The sequence below is a fragment of the Xiphophorus hellerii genome, chromosome 6, assembly GCF_003331165.1.
Source record: "Xiphophorus hellerii strain 12219 chromosome 6, Xiphophorus_hellerii-4.1, whole genome shotgun sequence".
NCBI classification, from domain to species: domain Eukaryota; kingdom Metazoa; phylum Chordata; class Actinopteri; order Cyprinodontiformes; family Poeciliidae; genus Xiphophorus; species Xiphophorus hellerii.
Window position 1 is genome coordinate 12,371,469 of NC_045677.1, and position 18,655 is coordinate 12,390,123.

The window sequence follows — 18,655 nt, forward strand, 5'->3', positions numbered from 1 at the left end:
AGGACGAGGAAAAGCCCCTGCTGCACCGCTGCCCTGCCGCTACCGCACCGCACCGCGCGCACTGTTCCCTTGCCGCTTACCGCTCCCCTGTGCCGCTCTGCCGTACCGAGGGAAATACTGGCGGCAGGAGGTGCAAGTCTATGGCACCCCGACGCCCACCCTTTCAGGACCACTCCGCGTCTTCCCCTAAAATGCCATGCGTCACCTCCTCCCACCACACGCCCCAAAATGCACTTGATGCTGTCACTGAGACCTCTTATTAGTCGGATGAATAAGCGTAGCTGGCGAGGTAACGTGACGGAGTCCACGTTTAGGACTAGTGAAAGGGCGGAGAAAGACCTAAAATGGGAGATTCTCTTCCACAGTATTCTCTAACACGTTTCTGAGTATTTTTTTTTTACACAGACTACAGCTGATTCAGCAACAAACGCTGAGACAAGTGGCAAGAGAACACATATAAAGAGTTAAGCATATATAGATTTTAGTTTAAAATAGCCTTCAGCAAATCCCCATCTCTATTTGTGGATATGTTTCAAGTCAGTAGTAATTCTTATGGTATCATAACTGTAGAGGTACTTATACACGATAAATTATAATGCTTTAACTGTTATAATGAAAAATGTAATTGTGATAAGAGTTAGACATCCGGTAATAATAACCATAAACTCTTCATCCAACATGTGGCACGGGGGCCATTTGCTGCCCTTGGAAGAATGCTGTGGGGTCTCTGACTGTAGACAGTAAATGAAGCTGATGCAGATGCACAATTTCATTTTCTATTTACTTTTATCTTGTTAAGGAAAGTGTTAGGTACAATACAAAGTATTACTCTTTTAAGAGAAGTGTTTTTTTTTTCTTTTTTTTGAAGAACCAAATAATTTTATTTTTAAAGTAATCAATCAACATTTTACTCAAAATCAAGAGTTCGGCAAAGTTAAACTGATCTAAATAAAGCAAGTGATTCTGAGGATAGTTTATGTAATAAACCAAAGCATTTTCTGCGAAACCAAAAAAGAAAAAAATTGACCCAAAAAGTTTGAAAATTCTAGATATTTCTTTTACATTAAATCAAACAAAACAACCAATTTTTGGATCAATGATTTGTTCTTTTCTACAAAAATGAGATCACTGTGTTTCATTAAAATGTCTCATGGTTCATTTATTGCTCTGCGGGTGCAAAACAAAAGAACTCCCAATATAATCATGGGTTTTTGACCGAGCACCTAAAACGTAGTGATTTTGGCCGTGGTATACATTGATAACGGTTGCAGACGTTGGCCTACTACTGTCTCTGTCTTTATCTGTAAATAAATCATTGCAGAGTTGAAAACCTCTCAGTGAAGTCTGGGGTTGTTAAGACAAGATTTTCCCCCTTGTTTTTCTTTTCTTTTTTTTTTTTTACAATATCACATTCACATTTTTTTTCCACGTTTTTATCATGGATTGTCCTAAAAGGAAAAGATCAGGTGGAAATAATAGCGGTGGCCTGGGTACTTTAAGTCCCAGTAAAAAGCCATTTCAGTGAACAAGAATGAGTTTGACCTAGGGCAAATGAAATTCATTTCCTTGCTTTCCAGTAGCAAGTTAAAAAAGGTGAACAAATGGGCTTGCCTCTCTAAAAATAGTGCTTCGAGTTACTGTAGTGCTTTTGGATTGCTTTCCTGTCTCATATTCAGCTCACATTTACATATTACAGTTAGTACAGAGGATAAAATCTGAAAATAATATCATTTTGCATGTGATAACATCTATTGATCCACCAAACCTTTATGACTGATACAGAAACAATCTGTACGTACACAAGCTGTAAAGATCAATTGAGCTTGCAGCAATCTTTATAAAAGCTAAAAGAAAATTTAAAGGCTTTTTTTAAGTCACGATACATCCAGCTGTTTAATAGACGCTGCTCTACCTCAGCCTGTCCTGTCAGTTCCACCCACTGACTGCTCCTGCTCTGAGTCACTCCCAGATGTCATTAAAAAGACCCTGGGAGTCATTCATTCATAAACGCTGGCTGCTGCAGACTACGAGGCTTGGCAGAGAGCCCTCTTTCTGTTCCGCTTACATCATTCATGCTTACCTGGCTCGAGCTATTTCTGGCCTGCACGGCACTTTGTGCCTCCTGAATAGGCAACGTTGGCATATCTGCCAGCCAAGCAGATTTCAGGCACAGACGCATATTCAATCTGAGCAATTTTTGGCAACCTTTTGCCACTTTAATGTCCGGCCTTCTTATTGTCTTTCTTTTGGAACACAAAGTCACAGTCTGATGTCGCTGTCAGCAGCTGGATTACTGCTTCTCTCTCGCGGTCTGTCAGAATAAGATTCTGTCTGTCTGAATGGAGGCATCCCTCTTTAGTGTCATGAAACAGCTGAAGTCAGCTCCACCTTTTTCCAGTTTATCTTCCCTGACAGTTCAAAATGAAGGGTCTGCTTGATTTCCTGTTCAGTCGGTTTTCTTGGCAATAACCAGCCCGTCCTCATAAGTCAGACTGTGCTGTCTATGGAGGAAATTCCTGAATGAAGCTAACGCAGGATATTTACTGCAGGTACTTTTCGGTTAGTAGCAGAGTCATTTAATCTTAAAACTCATTTGTAGCGTTTACCTCAATTTTTATGACTCCACAATGTTTGTACCAAAATGCCTTGCTAGATTTATTTTGAGGTCTTTTGGAGATTTTGTATTATCATGTTGCTTCCCCAAACTTTAGTGTCTGTTAGTGTTTCAAAGCTTGAGAAGTTGATTTAGAAACTTAACAGAACATTCATACATTCACAATCAGATCAAAATGCACTCAGGTTGACTGTTTGCACTTAGGTAGCAACTTAAAGCAATTAATTACGCTTGAATTTATTCAAGCATTATATAGTGAAGGGAACTGAATACAAACGCTTGGTATCCTTTTCAGATTGTTATTTGCATTCGTGTTAGAAACCAAACACTTTCCTTTCACATCATAATTATCAACTACTGACACATAAAATCTCAAAAACATAATGTGAAGTTTGTGTTTGTTGCAAAAGAAAAAGTTTAAGGGTTCCGAATACTTTTACAATACGCTTTACACTGTATCTATAGCTATATGTCTTATTTGTCGTGAACATGCAGAGCTTCCCTCAAGGTTGCTGAGGCTGAATGAAAGCTGTGATTATGTAATTTTCATCCTTGCTGCAGGTGCACAGCAAAGGAGCGAGCCACTGCATTTAGCATGTGACTCCATCATGAGGCGGCATGGCAGAAGCTGCAGGTTTATCTCCAGTGGGTGCTCGGTACACAAAAAAGGCTTGGAAAATAGAAAAGCACCTTGCTGACTCAGGGCAATTGTGCTTTTTCACTTTGTGTTTGTTACTATGGTGACTGGTTATGATGTAGGAACTGTACATGTAAGAAAATTATGAGTTAGGTTATAATTTGTGTTGCTGGTAGATTTCTAAAGATAGAAAGGCTCAGGTTTTTTATGTACCACAGAGAACTTTTATATTTTATTCTGTAAACATGTGCATGTGAGGCACGCACACATCTGCAGTGAGGCGTGTGTGTGTGTGGGTGTGTGTGTGTGTGTGTGAGGACCTCCTAGAGTGTACGTGGTTGAGAGTAGTGGGTAGTGAAGCATTAAAAATGCATGTGTGAGTTACGTCACGGCTGGTAAAACAGTGCTGCAGAGAGGGAGCTCAGGCTTACAGAGCACACAGAAAAATCCACAGGCAGATACTGTTTGATTTAGACTGGAATATTTGCCTTAATGCCAGAAAAAGAGAGAAATTTGTTCCAAATGTGTTAAATAATAGATACAGAATAATAAACGTCTTTATGGATGAATAATTAATATGAGATGAGCATGTTGCTGTGTGTGTTTTTTTACTTCTCCGAGCACATTGAAATCCATGTTTAGCACTGGTTATGGCTTCCCGTTTGATCTAAGTTGTAGAAACATCAGAGCAAATAAAGAATCATATTTTCAGTCAGCATTTGCATAACTGACTGTTTGAATTCCTCACACATACTTATGTAATGCTGAGTGTGCTTGGTGACCCCTGCCTCTTTGTGATGATGGATAATATGTATATTTTTCAGGTTCTATGTTATATATGAATTGCTTAGTATGAAAAAATTGTACCTTTATGAAAATATTTTTTTTGTCAACTTCAATATTTTCTACATTGGACTTAAAGGTACTTAAATAAGTACTTTCTTAAGTACTTATTGCAATAAACAGTTTGCTTCTCACAAGTTAACTTGCAGAAATGAACTAAAATTATATGTTTGAAGCTAGTAGCTAGCATTTCACACTAATATGATGTAAGTAAAAATTTTAAAGACATTTTGCAATGCAGCCAAACTTATTCTGTTTTATTTAGGTCTGTAAGTTTTAGATTTATTTTTACTTTCTACTTGTTCTCAGATTTTAAGTGGTGCACTGAAGTTGTGCTAACAAATATTTTGACAACTTTCACAAAGTGTCTTAAAAGTCTTCATAAAAGTCATGATATTTTGCTGAGATTTTGTGAGGTAAAATATAAATTTGTGGATAAATGTAACGTTGAAAGAATATTAAGTCTGTTTTTTTAATATCAATTTTTTGCAAACAGAAATCTGAAGTGTGCCAGTGTTCACATCTTGGTTTTTGTTTCTGGTTTGATCATTTCCTTTTTTTGTTCATTTACTTAGATTTTGCCTTTTTTCATTCCTTTGTGTGTTTAATTTTTGGTTTACTATTGTGCAATTAGATTTAGGTTCTTTTTTTCTGTTACTGTTTGTTAGTTTCAGGGCTTTTCTGTTATATTTTCTCACTTCCTCCTGCTCTGCTTATCTTCTTTCTTCCCTCAGCCTGACTCTCAAGACAGCTGTTTTTTATCTCCTCGTCTCGACTGTGCTTATGTTTTCCCTCCAGCTGTTCCTCATTCCCTTGATTACACCTTTTGCATATATACCCATCTGTTCCCTTTTGTCTTTGTCTGATTCTCCCCCGTTAGCCCTGTGTTTTTCTCCCTCGAAAAGTTTTTGCTGTAAGCGTTTTGTAACTCTCTTTATTAAATTGGTTACTCTGAGTCTTCCACTTTCCCCTCAGTATTTTAATCGGATCCCTGCGCTTCACATGACAGGTAGACATTAATATTCAGCATTCTTAACGCTCCTAAAGAAAAACATTCCCCACAGCATGATGCTGCCACCACCACCATGTTTTATTGTGATCAAGACGATGCTCAGCATTCTATCACATATACAAATTGTTTGTCACATTTAAACCAAAAAGTTAGGTTTTGGTCTCATCTGATCAGAGCTCCTTCTTTTACATTCTTCCTTTGACTTTAGGACTCTTAACATGTTTTTTAAAAGATGAGTTTCTTTTTGCAACTCCTCCATAAACACTAGATTTTGGTGTTTAAACTTTGTCCCTGTTTACTGATGACCTCTGCCCTGAGAGAGCTTCACACAGCAGCTGGATTGTCTGAAGGTCACACAGGATTTTATTTAGCGGTATCAAAACAACATATGATTACACATACAAAATGCATGAAACACTTTTCAGATATTTATTTTGTAAAAGAAATTTTAAAAACCACTTCCTGGGCATGCCGTGGTGGCGTAGGGGATAGCGCGACCCATGTTTGGAGGCCTCGAGTCCTCAACGCAGTCATCGCGGGTTCGACTCCCGGACCCGGCGACATTTGCTGCATGCCTTCCCCCCTCTCTTTCCCCCTTTCCTGTCAGCCTACTTTCAAAAATAAGGGACACTTGAGCCCACAAAAAGACCCCCTTGTGTGGTACAAAAATATATATATATTTTATATATATATAAAAAAAAATAAAAAATATATATAATATATAAATATAATATAAATATAAAAATATATATAAAAAACACTTCCTTCCCACTACCAAAGTATTTGCTAAAAATCTAATTAAACAGAAGAAAGATTTTTAAAATTTTCATTTAATAAAAAGGTTTTGTTTCAATGTCCTACATGTCGCCTTGACTGCTATTTTAGTACATTGCAAACCTCCTTGGTTCGCCCTCTCTGTATGAAAACAGAAGACATGTGAGCATGAAAACAGATGGTGTTCCTGTGTGTCACCATGTCCCTCTCTGTGTTCCCACAGTGAAGAAAGCCAAGCTGGATGGACCCCAAGGTAAGGGCTTGGTTCACCGAAATAATGGGAGGAGGTGCATGAGGAATCTGTGTTTTGATTGTGGCTAGATCTTTTTAGAAAAGAGTTAGCGATCGTGTCGCTGAACAGAATGTATATTCAATAGTAAAATGCAGATTTATTTTCTCCATCTGATATTTTCTGTTCTTCTCTTTGTCTTTTTCTCCTTGCAGAAAAGTTTAACACTTATGTGACTCTAAAAGTGCAAAATGTGAAGAGCACAACCATTGCTGTCAGGGGCAACCTGCCCTGCTGGGAGCAGGACTTCATGTTGTGAGTCCTTTTGTATCCTCTCTCTCTCTCTCTCTCTCTCTCACACGCCTTCATCATGAGCCTCTTCTCATTCACCGTCTTCTGCTTCTCCCTCCACTGCTGCTCGAATGCTTGATTTCTATCAGCTTTCGTCTCTCTTTCTTTCCACTTCTTCATCCTAAGTGCTCTTTATCCCTGTATTGTTTCTCGCAGCTCTTCCTCTCCACCTTCATCAGCTGTCTCCTACTCTTTTTCATCTGATACTTCTGCCTCTCTCTCATTCTCGTTCTTAACTTTGGCCTCCTTCCACCCCTTCTTTTCTCTTCTTTGTCACTTCCCTTGCAAAAACCCCGTTCATCTTCATCTTCATCTTGGCCTCACCTCTTTCTCTCCCCATTCTGTAGTAACCCCAATGCTCCTCTTTTCCTCTCCCTCCATTCCCTCTCTGCAGCTTTCTTCTCTAGACTAGATATTTCTCTTTTGATCTTTTTTTTATTTCATCTTAAATTTCCACAGATGTTGTATGGTATCTCGTTGCAAGCGGTAATATTACACAACAGCGAATATTTGGCTGTTGGAGTGACTCAGTGTTGACGGTGTAGCAGCATATGGGCGGTGAAGGGTGAGAATCATTTAGCGGGATGTGGGCTGCAGCAGGCAGGATTACTGCGGAGTCCTCTGCATCTGTATGATGTTTGGAGGCGTGCAGCATTGTACTGGGGTTGCATCAGTGGAGCTGTGTTATGTAACATTTGGGCTACAGAGAGGGACTCATGTCTTCCCTCAAACTGACTCGCCTCCCTCCACTCCTCCCTCAGTAACCGCTTTAAATCAAACTTCTCTTACAGAAAAAAGAAGTAACATTGATATAGGGAGTCTACTCCCTTTACTTCTTAATTAAACTTCCCTCTTTGTCCCTCCAGGCAGGCGATGCAATCACCTTTTCCCTCCCTCCCCTTAGTCATCACTCCTTCATCACTTTCCATCTTTCTCTCTGCTGTCTAATATAGGATTTATATTGGACTGTTATGGAGTTGCTCCAAACGTATCAGCCTGTATGTTAGCCACAGTAAAAACAAAAAATAGGGTGTATTCACACAACTGACACATTTGATTCGCTTTAAATGGAGCAGACTTTGTTTGGACATTTGTGCAGGTGTAAATGCACTCATGCAAATCCTGGTGCGGACCAAACATCTGGATCGAGACCGACTTTCTGAGATGGTTTCAGACAGGAAGCTAACACAGTAGATCCATGTGGAGATGGAATAAAACCCAGAGGGAAAGTCCTTAGTTGCATCATAGCAATCAAACCATTTTTACTTGTCGACCAGCTGTTTCCATGTTTCTACTTCTGTTTTGATGATTTATTTTGTCAAATTTAAGCTTTCATAATATCCTAATATTTTTAATTTTTTTAATTAATTTTTTTCTCCTGTAGTGAAATCAACCGGCTGGATCTTGGCCTGACAGTGGAGATGTGGAACAAAGGGTTAATCTGGGACACCATGGTCGGCACCGTGTGGATTCCCCTCCGTAGCATCCGACAGTCAAATGAGGTTCGCCATGACCACCACTATATTCTTCAATGGTTTGTGCAATTTTTACCTGCAATCTTTGTGTACACAGGAAGGTCCTGGGGAGTGGCTCACGTTGGACTCTCAAGTCATCATGGCTGACAGTGAGATCTGTGGAACCAAAGATCCCACTCTACACCTGGTGCTGCTTGATACACGCTTTGAACTGCCACTAGGTGAGACTACCAAGTGTGGGTAGAGTAGCAAGAATTGTTCTCACGAAAGAAAAGCATTGTTTAACAAAGTAGAAGTAAAATGCGTAGTGCATTTTTTTCTGTAGTTACCCTAGTAAATGTAAGTAATTATCTATGTCTGTTCAGTGAAATCACTTGGAGTGGGTTTGGAGCAAATAAATTATATTTGTATGTATATTTTCAGTGCAAACAGTGACAAATGAGCAGCAAAAAACTGCCTGATTAACTACCCTGACCCACTTTTTAGTTGTGTAGTTTGCACCAACAGAATGTTTGTGTCCTTTTTCTTCTCAGTGATCAAGCTGGGTTCCTCTTAGCATTGATTAGGTGTCATTTCTATCCTGTTTCCTCTTCCTCTAATCAATAATGTACACCTGACTCCTCAATATGCACATCCTGCCTATTTGTAGAGAGTTGGCTCTGAGACTGTAAGTAAAACAGGACAGTTTTAAATATAGAGTTGTGAGGTCAAGCCAAGGCATCTACAGCTGTATTTCTGTGTTGTTTAAAAAAATGAACCATCAGAACCAGGCCAAAGTATAATTACAGCTGATGTTTTTCCACCATGTTTTGGTGTTATCTGACAGGTAATTTTGTGTGGGATTATTCAAAGGGTTTCAGTTGGATGAACCTTATTTTGAGAGATTTTGTCACCCAGAGTTTGACCGAATGATTGTTTTCAGATATCCCTGAGGATGAGGCGCGCTACTGGGCCAAAAAACTGGAGCAGCTCAATGCCATGAGGGACCAAGATGTAAGCTGTCAGCCTGTTTGTTTTAACACCCCAAAAATAATCCTGCAGTACAGGCACAAGCCAGAGAGCAGGTTGCATCATACTTGCTAAAATCCCATAACGCTTTCTTCACTTTCCACAGTGCTTTGCATAAATGTTCAGGGTTTCCCCCAGTGTATTATAAGCCTGGCGGCCCGCCATGCATTCCTGTGAGAAATTATTTTTCTTTGGAGAACTCAAGGCTCTGGTTGCGCAGCTATATGAACCGCAGGAATAACTTGTAGTCGCGAATTCAGAGGTGAGCGTTGAGGGAGCGGTGAGATTTTTCTTTGTGAACAAAGAATTATATGCGGCGTTTACATCTCAACACGCTGCCCAGCGTGTGGCTCTGTCTTCCCTGTAAAGTTTATGTCTGTGTTCCCGATGTCCCGGAGCGTTAGTGGTTAACGAACCAGCGCTAACCTCATCATGCAGGTTCAGCCCAGTGAGGAGGTTTTGCGCTCTCCTCGTAGTCACGCATCACGCTGTTTTTATATTATTTTAGTAGTAGTAGTAGTAGTATTTTTCCGGTTACACGATGCATCAACCATATCAAATGCGTTGTCTACTTAGTCAGCCAGAGTTAATACGCGCGACTGCACAGAGATCTAAAAATCTCGTCCCATTAACTCCACCAACCAGAATAGCTTCTGTGACTCTTATTAAAAACTCAACAGACACGAAATGGAAGAGCTACTAGAGCCACATTAGATCAAATTAAATATCCAGTTTGTTGCTCATCTCTGCGCAGTGCAACGGATTTTACTGATCATGCAGGGCCGGTCCAAAGCTGTATGAAGCCTTGAGCAGAATTTGATTTAGGGGCCCCTTTTGTTGCTAAAAACATCAACACCTCTTAAAGCTTCTGTGTTAGATTTAATATGGGAGCGGGGAAGTAATTTAATTATCCAACCTAAAAAGCAATCAGTTATAATTACAGTTTACTAATTTGCATTTGTGAAAGAACAGAGCTCAAACTCAAAGATTAAACTCACAGCATCAGATTGTTGCTGTGGTAACAAAACAATCGTACTATGAATACTGTTCTTTGAAGTTTTACAAAATTAACTTCCCAGCTCCTTAATTGTTACATTTATACATCTGTGGTCTGTGTTAAAATATTAGCATTTATGGGGCCCCTGAAGCCGTGGGGGGCCTTTTGGAGCTGCTGACTTAATTTGGATTAAACAGAAGTGCAAATAATTAATATTCATTTTAATTGGATTTTTTGATTTGTCGTTTTTAAGACTAGCTGTGGGTTTCAATAGCGTTTCACTGGTGTTTTCCCGTAACATATAATTACCCAGTAATATTTTTACATTTCTTGTCTACTTAACATTTTTTAATACAAAAACACGGTGGACCGCTGGTGGACCGCCTCTGCACCCCGACCACCGGGCTTAGAAAGTTTTCTGGGGGAAACCCTAAATGTTGATACCATTTAAACCTTTTCTTGACTTTCTGTAATTTGGAAAGAAAATTAGTAGCAGTTTGTTTTTTTAAATGTCACACAAAAGGTTTGGGATGCATGCTAAGCTTTTCAGATTTCAGTTTGGAAATATTCTGGGATGCATTGTTGTTGATCCATTTCACAGTTAATATAAAATCTCAATAGAATAAATTGAAAGATGTAGTTTAAAGGTGACAAAATGTGAGAAAGGCGATTATTTCCCAAGATACTGTGTGCATAACTTTATATATGATACATATTTTTGTGATCCCCAGCCAACTTTGTGTTTAATAATAAGTTTTCATCTGTCATGCTTCTGTCAAATGCAGTACTCACACCAGGAGGAACAGGAACGCCCTCTCCATGTGCTGGGAACCCAGTGTTGTAAGTAACCTGCAGCTGATTGTACAAAACTGAAAATTATCCATTTAGGTGTAATTAGATTGCTTTAACTCAGCCTCTGATATTATGTTTGGCCACACATGGGTTGCTGTGTGTTAGAGGGGAAACAGGTCTTGTTCGCTGCACCATAAAGGATCAATAATCCTATCAAATGTCTGGAGTCAAGCTCCTTGAGATTGCCTGCGATTTTCTGCTGTTGGTCTAGTCTGTGGAGTTCGCTGAGCCAGCTGTCTGAGGCAATTAGAGAGACTCTTTCCATTCACTGCCTGCATTGGGGAACATTGATGCACTGATGGCGGGAATGCGTGTCGGAGTATGAGTACCAGTTCAGGTCAAGATCAATACAAACCCTGTCCTGTTTCTCTGCAGGTAACTGGAGTCTGTGGGGAGATCAGCAAAGTAAGTGCACCATATTCTGTACTCAATGTTTTTCATCTCTAAATGAAAATTATTTCATGGTCTTTCGCAATGTGCAGCATAATCTATTGATTTAGAAAGGGCTTTTAGGATGCCTCGTCAGGATCTGACGTTCTCTGTTAATTAGATAAATCATTAAAAAGTAAGAGTCTTTTCCTTATCACTTTTATTGCCTCACTGCATCTGAAGAATCAATAGCAGTGATACGATTCAAAAGTAGATGCTAATTGTTCACATATGTTGGACTTGATGGACATTCACAAGCAGATTGCACTTCTTTGTGAATTTCCACTAAAGTGATTCAAAAAATATCTGATTAAATAATGTCTATTGAGTACAGATTTATTCTAAATTATATTTTTGATAGTTACACAAATGCCTTTGAAGGAAAAAATATTTTACCTACATTTCGGTCACTTCTGGTTGTGGAAAATGGTATTTATTCCCCAGTTTTCATTTTATTTGATTAAACATGGAGTAGATTTAATTTATGGGTGATTTAAAAGGAAGACAGGAACATTACTTATACATATTTCTTGCTCTGCCACAGTCAAAACAGAAAACTTATAAATCTTGTCCAAAAAATGTCTGATTTTCTCTGTCATCTCCCCCATTGTTGTGATCAGGGGATGGTGTTATATAAGTGCCTGTCAGACTCACCCACACAACTGCAGCTATTCATTTCTGTTAACTCAGAGGAAAAAAGAAAGAGCAGGGGGTAATGATAGACGTTGAGCAGATTAAGTTTCTCACACAGAGAAGGAGAAAGAGAGAATGATACATGCAGGACCAGGGATGATATCTAAAACTTAGTCTGATGCCTTTTAAAGGAGTCAGCAGTGCAACAGTCGCAGACGTCATTTGGCTTTCAGAGTGCCAAAGATGAGGATTGATTATCATAAAAGATTAATAGATCACCAGTTTGGCTTTTGACTGCTTCACTCTGTAGAATTGTATTAGCACTTTCCTCTGGGAGGGTAATTGTTGAGCTATAAACACCATCTTCCATGAATAATGTGTAGAGGGTTCAATTGTGAAAGTGTGACAACCAGACAGAATTGGAAAGAATGGTTTGGTTGCGATTTAACTCTTTTTCACCTTCACTGTTATTATCACTTCCCTCTGCCTTTTATTTCTGTGTGTTTGAGTAGATGAGGACCCAGACAGCGCTGTTGACGACAGGGACAGCGACTATCGCAGTGAAACCAGTAACAGCATTCCACCTCCGTACTACAGCACATCCCAACCCAATGCCTCTGTCCACCAGTATCCCATCAGCCACCAGCATCGCAGCTCCAGAAGTTTGTCGTATCCACGCTCTGGGAACAACCAAGATCTCGACTACCACCATCAAAGGACAATCAGGTTTGCACCTTCCTTATTTAGTCATATGTGCTTTCATTATAATGTTTATCTTTGCCTGTGAGAAAGGAAATCTTTTCAGTTCCCAAAATGACTAAAAGTTTAGTTAATAATTTGAAATGCAAAGTTTTGCAGAAAACATTCAGATCTGAGTTACAGTCAGTGAGGAGACTCCCATATTATTTAATATTTGGCTAAATGCTTGACTTTTAAAAAAGAAATTAAATAATTATGTTTTATTTCACCCAGTTCTTTCTGAATGACCTCTAGCCAGGGTTTCCATGTAGTCTTGATATATCTGGAAAAGTAAGGAAAACAGAAAACAGCTATGGAAACATTTTTGATTTCTCTCATTGATTTGCAACATGATACCTGTGCCGTAAGATTTATGCAAATATACATTAGTGGTTTTTCTACTTAATGACTGAAAGCGCATTCAAAAATAATTAAAAGTGAATATTTCACTTCTTTATGGGCTTCAGTCAGCTTAAAATTCAGGTTGAACCAGAGCGTTGTTCCTTAAAATGAGTGGTTAAAATGCCAATCAGTTAAAAAAAAAAAAGACATTTTTGTAGATATTTTTTACAAACTCAATAATGTTCACAAATTTTACATTAATGAATTTGCATTGTTGGACACTTAATTTCCTATTTAGCAAATAGATTCAGATTTTGCAATAGGTATTCCAGGTGGAGAGATTATTATTTTTTAATCAATAAGGGTCTTTTTATGTTAGAAAGGTTTATTTATATATTAATTTGAAAGCAATGGGAAAGTGCATTTTTGGTGACGTTAAAAGTGTATTTTGCTCAATATACTTCTATGACCATGACCTCCAAATGGCTCTAGAAGGAATTTAAATGAAAATATTATTGAGAAAAAAAATTCTTTGGTTCAGTTTTTTGACAGATACACAAAAAGCCATTTTTAATATTACAAAAACAGCTGAATGGAGTTCAGTCAAAAATTAGCTTTATAGTTTCCACCTGTGTGTCCAGGTGACACAACTGAGCCTGGTTCCAATTAACAAATTCAATGGATTTATAATATAAAATCTTACGATGTTGTCTGTTCACTGGTCAACTTTTCTTTAGCCCACCCAGACCGGTTTCTGTTTCCTTCTTAGTTATTTTCGGAGCTGTGTGATTTCTCAGCGTTTATTGGGTGGGTTTTTTTCTCAGAGAGGGAATGAAAATATGCATCCACCTCTCGCTCTATGAATAATTCAGCTGGCAGTCTAACGGTCAATACGGCACATAAGATTAGCTGCTTGTGTGAGTGTATTGGACAGGGGCATCCCCCCTCTATCCCCACACCTTCTCCTCTCTATCTCATCCACTCAGCTCTGTGCGCACCCTCCCTCTCTACCTCTCTTCCTTCTGTTTTGTGCCCCCTGCTGTCTTCTTATCTTCTCCATCATCTTCCTTTCTCTCTAGGAGCCTGTGCTAAGTTTTTTAATAATCCCCATTCATCAAGACGTACAAAGCTAGTTTTTTGTTGTTGTTTCATTTCTTGATATTTCCTCCTTTTTTTCTTTGTCAGCTGTCCAGCAGCATATTTCTGCTCTGCTCTGTTTCTTTCTGCTTGTCTGGTACCCTTGTACTTCCTATGTTTTCATTGATTAGCCATCAGCAGTTCTCTCTACTGCTCTGAGATGCGCATAAAAGGTGTTTAGAGGGGAGCACAGCGTACCGGCCACAGTGCGTCAATACAGCACTCAATAATCATTTCTGACGTTACAGCTCACAAAGAGGCTGACTGTTTACTACATATTACTGCATTCTAACTTTTCCTTGCTGTCGTCTATCTTTCTTTCCAGCCCCACCGGAAGCTATGCGTCTTCTGCAGAGCTCAGCCGGTGCAGCAGCCAGTTGAGTGAAGAAGATTACGGAGGAGAGTACGGAGAGAGGGACCCGTACGACGAGAATGACTCATACCACTCCTGCCACTCCTCTGTCAGCTACAGCAAAGGCTCCCCGGACTGGGACCCCGATGAGACCCAGGGGGCGTACAGTGATGAGGGCGGCTACAGCAAAGACGGAGGAGAGGAGGTCGCGCTCTACGAGGGAGATGACGGAGAACTGTATGAGGGGGAGGAGGAAGGTCTATATGAGGATGAGGAGATGATGTATGATGATGAGGACTTGTACAACCTGGACGGGACCCTCAGTGAGGACCTTGAGCCGCCGTTCACTCCCACTCCAACGTCAACCGCACCGCCGATGCTTGACGTACCCAACTCCAGACCTCCTCTGGAGAAACAGTCTTCTATACACCAACAGCCTCCAGGTAAAGCCCCCAACCAAATGTCCAATCAGGCTCAGCCTCCCACAGCACAGCCCCCTACTGGCCAACAAGTGGCCCAGCCCCCCAAACAACCCCAGACACAACCTCAACCTCAAGCAGCCCCATCTGCCACGTCCTTCTTCTCAATGGCCAAACCTCTGACTGCTGCAGTCACAGGCCTGGCTTCTTCGTTCCTGTCATCAGTTCCCGCTGCCCAGCCTCCACAGGCTCACCCACCGACGTCAGCTGTTCCTCAGCAGCACCAGTCCGCTGCAGCAAACTCTGTCCCTCCTTCACACCCGGCCACCATGGCTAATTCGGCATCCCAGCCGCCCTCCACTGCCACAGGTCCTCCATCCCAGCAGCCCCTGCCCTCCGCGGTGCCACAATCACACGCCAGCGATCCCGCTACCACACAGCCAGCCAGTCTTGAGGACGCAGCTCCTCCGATTGAGGAAGAGTGGTTAGAAAACGAGATGATGGAGGAGAAGGAAGTTAGTACTCCCCCTGCTCAAGAGGAGGAGAATCTTCCTGCAGAGCAGAAAGAGGAGCAGTATGAAGAGAGCAGACCGCTGACACCTGAAGAGCAAAAGGAGGTTCCACCTGAAAGGTAAGAAATGTTGGGAATGGAAATGAAACTGATGAACTGAATTGTCAACAGATGACAGCAGTGACTAGATTTGTGTCCGTTTAATAGGGGTGGGCGATATGGACTTAAAGTTTTATCACAATATTTTGTGGTACTATTATCACACCAATAAAAGTGACAATAAAAATTATTTATTACTTCTTGTTTTGGTAACTGCATGGCTCTGACTGCATAACACAGCAATTGGAGCCCCACAAACAGATTCTTCTCTTGAAAAACACACCATTTGTTATACGCTTCTTTTTTATACCAATCACATGAAAGTGTAATTTTTATCACTAAGCGCTAATCACACAGAAAATACAATTAATTATATTTTTAAAATTATTATTATTTATCAGTGCTCTCATGGAGCTAACAGTGGAGAAACTAGTACAACTAATAATCCTGACGATTCAGACAGTTTGGGAGGGTTTAGCATTAATGGGACTTTATTGTGACAACAATAAATTAAAACTTTTATGAAATTAAAAATTTATGACGGTAAATGATAAATGATACAATAAATGAAATATATCCTTGACAAAGAGTATATTTCACTATCCTTCACTCTCCCTTTTCATGGCTCTTTTGTCATACTGCAGCTCGAGCACCACGCTATGGTGCACTATTGCTTTTTTTGTTGTTAAATATAAAATACCCTTCCTTTAGTCCTCCAGTACCAGAGGAGCCGAAGGAGCCAGTGGATCCAGCCGTCAGAGCCAAAGAGAACTGGCTCAGGCTCTATAACAAGGTCTTAGACCAGCTACGAGAGGTAAGCTCACTGATCAGCTTCCTGCTGCCGTAATTTCAGGTCTGTTGGTCTGATTGATTTCCAGACAATAATTTAAGTATGCACCAGTTCAAGAGACTCTACAAGTTTCTACCAAGTCTTTGAAATATTCATGCGCTGTGCAATATTGATGTGCAGGTTAGATATGTGCGGCGACTTCCTGAAGTCTATTTTGATCCTGAGTTTTGCAGTTCACCAGGCAACAGACATGATGCCATATGTCTTCTATAATTAATACTTTTCAGCTTTCTTAAAATATTAATACTTGTCAAAAGGCAAGCTTTTATTTTAGTTAGGGTGGAGCACCACATGGCTTGATTTAGCTGAGCACTTTTCAGTTTTTGCTTGCTTGGTTTTCACTTGCATATTTTGTTTAATCATTACATTTTGAATTCAGTTGTGCAAAGAATTAATCACTTGCTTCAATGTTTTGTTGATGTTTGTTTCTTTGCGTTTTATGTACATTTGGCTTCCTTTTCCTTGTCTTTATTTTTTTTGTTTATTTGTGCCGACCCACTTTGTTTTCTTTCCAGTTTCATGTCATTGCCATAGCGATACTCACATGCACTTTGCTCGGCCATCATTGGAGCATGCTGACAGGTAGGTGCAGCCTGAATGTTTGAGAATCGGTGAAGTCCTAAGTCCTGTCTGACATTACAGACACTTTCATTTTGTTTATTCACCTTCACAGCAATTTGATCCCTTCTGTTGTATTTTGCAAGAGCTGTCCCACATTATCCTGATAGGCTGCACTTTTATAAGAATTAAAGATTAGAAATATAGATTATAAATGGCAGCTTTATTGCTTCAATGTTTGGGTAGCATGAGTAAGCAACTAAAGTTTATGTATGTAACATATCTTACAGGTAAAAGCACAAAATATTTGGAAACGAAAACATATAAAAGTGGGTCTCGAGAAGCCATATATGATAAAACCCACTATAAAATATTCAATTAACTTTTGAGATGATTCTGCCCTTGCAGAATCATCAAAGTCTTAAAAAGTGAAGGCTGAAATTTTAAAAAGAACTTTGAAAGCCACTGCAAAAAGACTACAGTGGGTGTTTTGTTCTGTCTCTATTTTGTGGAAGTTAAAAACCTATCAACCTCATTCTTATTTAAATGCAAGAAAGTGTTAAGAGTTAAATGTGTAAAATATAATCTCCTCTTCCAGTTTTGAGACAAGACTTCAAAGCTTGCAAATGTTTTTCGGTTGAAGGAACCAAGACACAATGGATGAGTCAAAACAACCAGGATTTTCATAGTATGGCTATGTTAATCCCAGTTTGTCAAGGTTTTTCTTGATTGCAGACTGGCAGTATTTAGGGGCAATAACAAGGCTTCCTGTCTCTTTAAATTCAACAGTATTTATAGCAAGTGTTTAAAAAAAGAAAAAAGCTAACATAAACCCAGGGACCATGTGACTTACTAGTTTTAGTCTGTTGTGTGTATTAAGTCAATCTGATGCTTTGTTTTTTTTATATTTTATATTTTTTACTGTAAAGCAGTTTGTGATTCCAATTGTGAAAAGTGATTTGTGAATAAAGTGACGTACTTCATTTTTCTTATACATTGTATACAGCTTGATTCTGGTTAGGGCATCCATCAAAAATGAAGGAAAGACGTGGTATTTAGTGGACTTCAATTAAAGGAGCAATAAAGCTTCTTATCGTCAGCATGACAAATATTAAAAACATTATTTCTTCCTGAGTCAAACTGTATTAGACGATGAAAAGATTACATCCCAGAGCTAAACCCTGAGAAAACTTCTAGATTCAGACTTGATCTTGTCGTCTTTGTCTTTTGCCTGAAAGGTATGAATGAAACCCATTTAGAACCTGACAGGAGATAATAACCATGTCCTGGAGCCGGTCAATTAAGTCAACTGTGTCAAAAGCGACTGCAAGACCAAAATTGTGACATTTCTGGCTCAGCCCTGTTTTTTCTCTTTAACAGTATCATAGAAAGTAAGTTTGTAAGACCCTAAAAAAAGCTTTGCTATTGGATTCATAGGATAAGGGGTAAAAAAAAAACTGCAGGTACAAACTTGAAAACAAAGTTTTTCTGTGTTTGACATTATTCTTCTTGTTCTGTTTTTGCGTAGGCTCGAGGAGAGACCTCCAGCTCGCTGTGGTTTGGTAAAGGAGGGTCAGTACTTCCTAATTATTTTCTCTGTCATGTAAAATATTGTACACACAGAATTCATATACAGTCTTGACTAATATTAAGTTTGATCATTTTTTCTGTAAAACAAAATGAGTACAGAAATTAGTCAGTTTCCAAAATATATAATCTTTTATGTTTCTATAATTAAGGAAAAAGATTTAATTGGTCAAATTTTGCCTATTTTTTAGATATAGATTTCTTTTTA

At 39.3% G+C, this 18,655-nt stretch overlaps 1 protein-coding gene across 1 annotated transcript in view; it reads left to right on the forward strand.

Moving 5' to 3' along the window:
* Positions 1-18,655, forward strand: part of LOC116721682 (protein unc-13 homolog A) — a 43,617-nt gene that overhangs the window by 506 nt on the left and 24,456 nt on the right. The window contains exons 2-12 of the mRNA XM_032565566.1: positions 6,104-6,133; positions 6,325-6,424; positions 7,845-7,962; positions 8,033-8,156; positions 8,858-8,928; positions 10,726-10,780; positions 11,168-11,197; positions 12,367-12,580; positions 14,397-15,473; positions 16,164-16,266; positions 18,389-18,432. Coding sequence (XP_032421457.1) covers positions 6,104-6,133; positions 6,325-6,424; positions 7,845-7,962; positions 8,033-8,156; positions 8,858-8,928; positions 10,726-10,780; positions 11,168-11,197; positions 12,367-12,580; positions 14,397-15,473; positions 16,164-16,266; positions 18,389-18,432 — 1,966 coding nt within the window. The remainder of the gene's footprint in view (positions 1-6,103; positions 6,134-6,324; positions 6,425-7,844; positions 7,963-8,032; positions 8,157-8,857; positions 8,929-10,725; positions 10,781-11,167; positions 11,198-12,366; positions 12,581-14,396; positions 15,474-16,163; positions 16,267-18,388; positions 18,433-18,655) is intronic.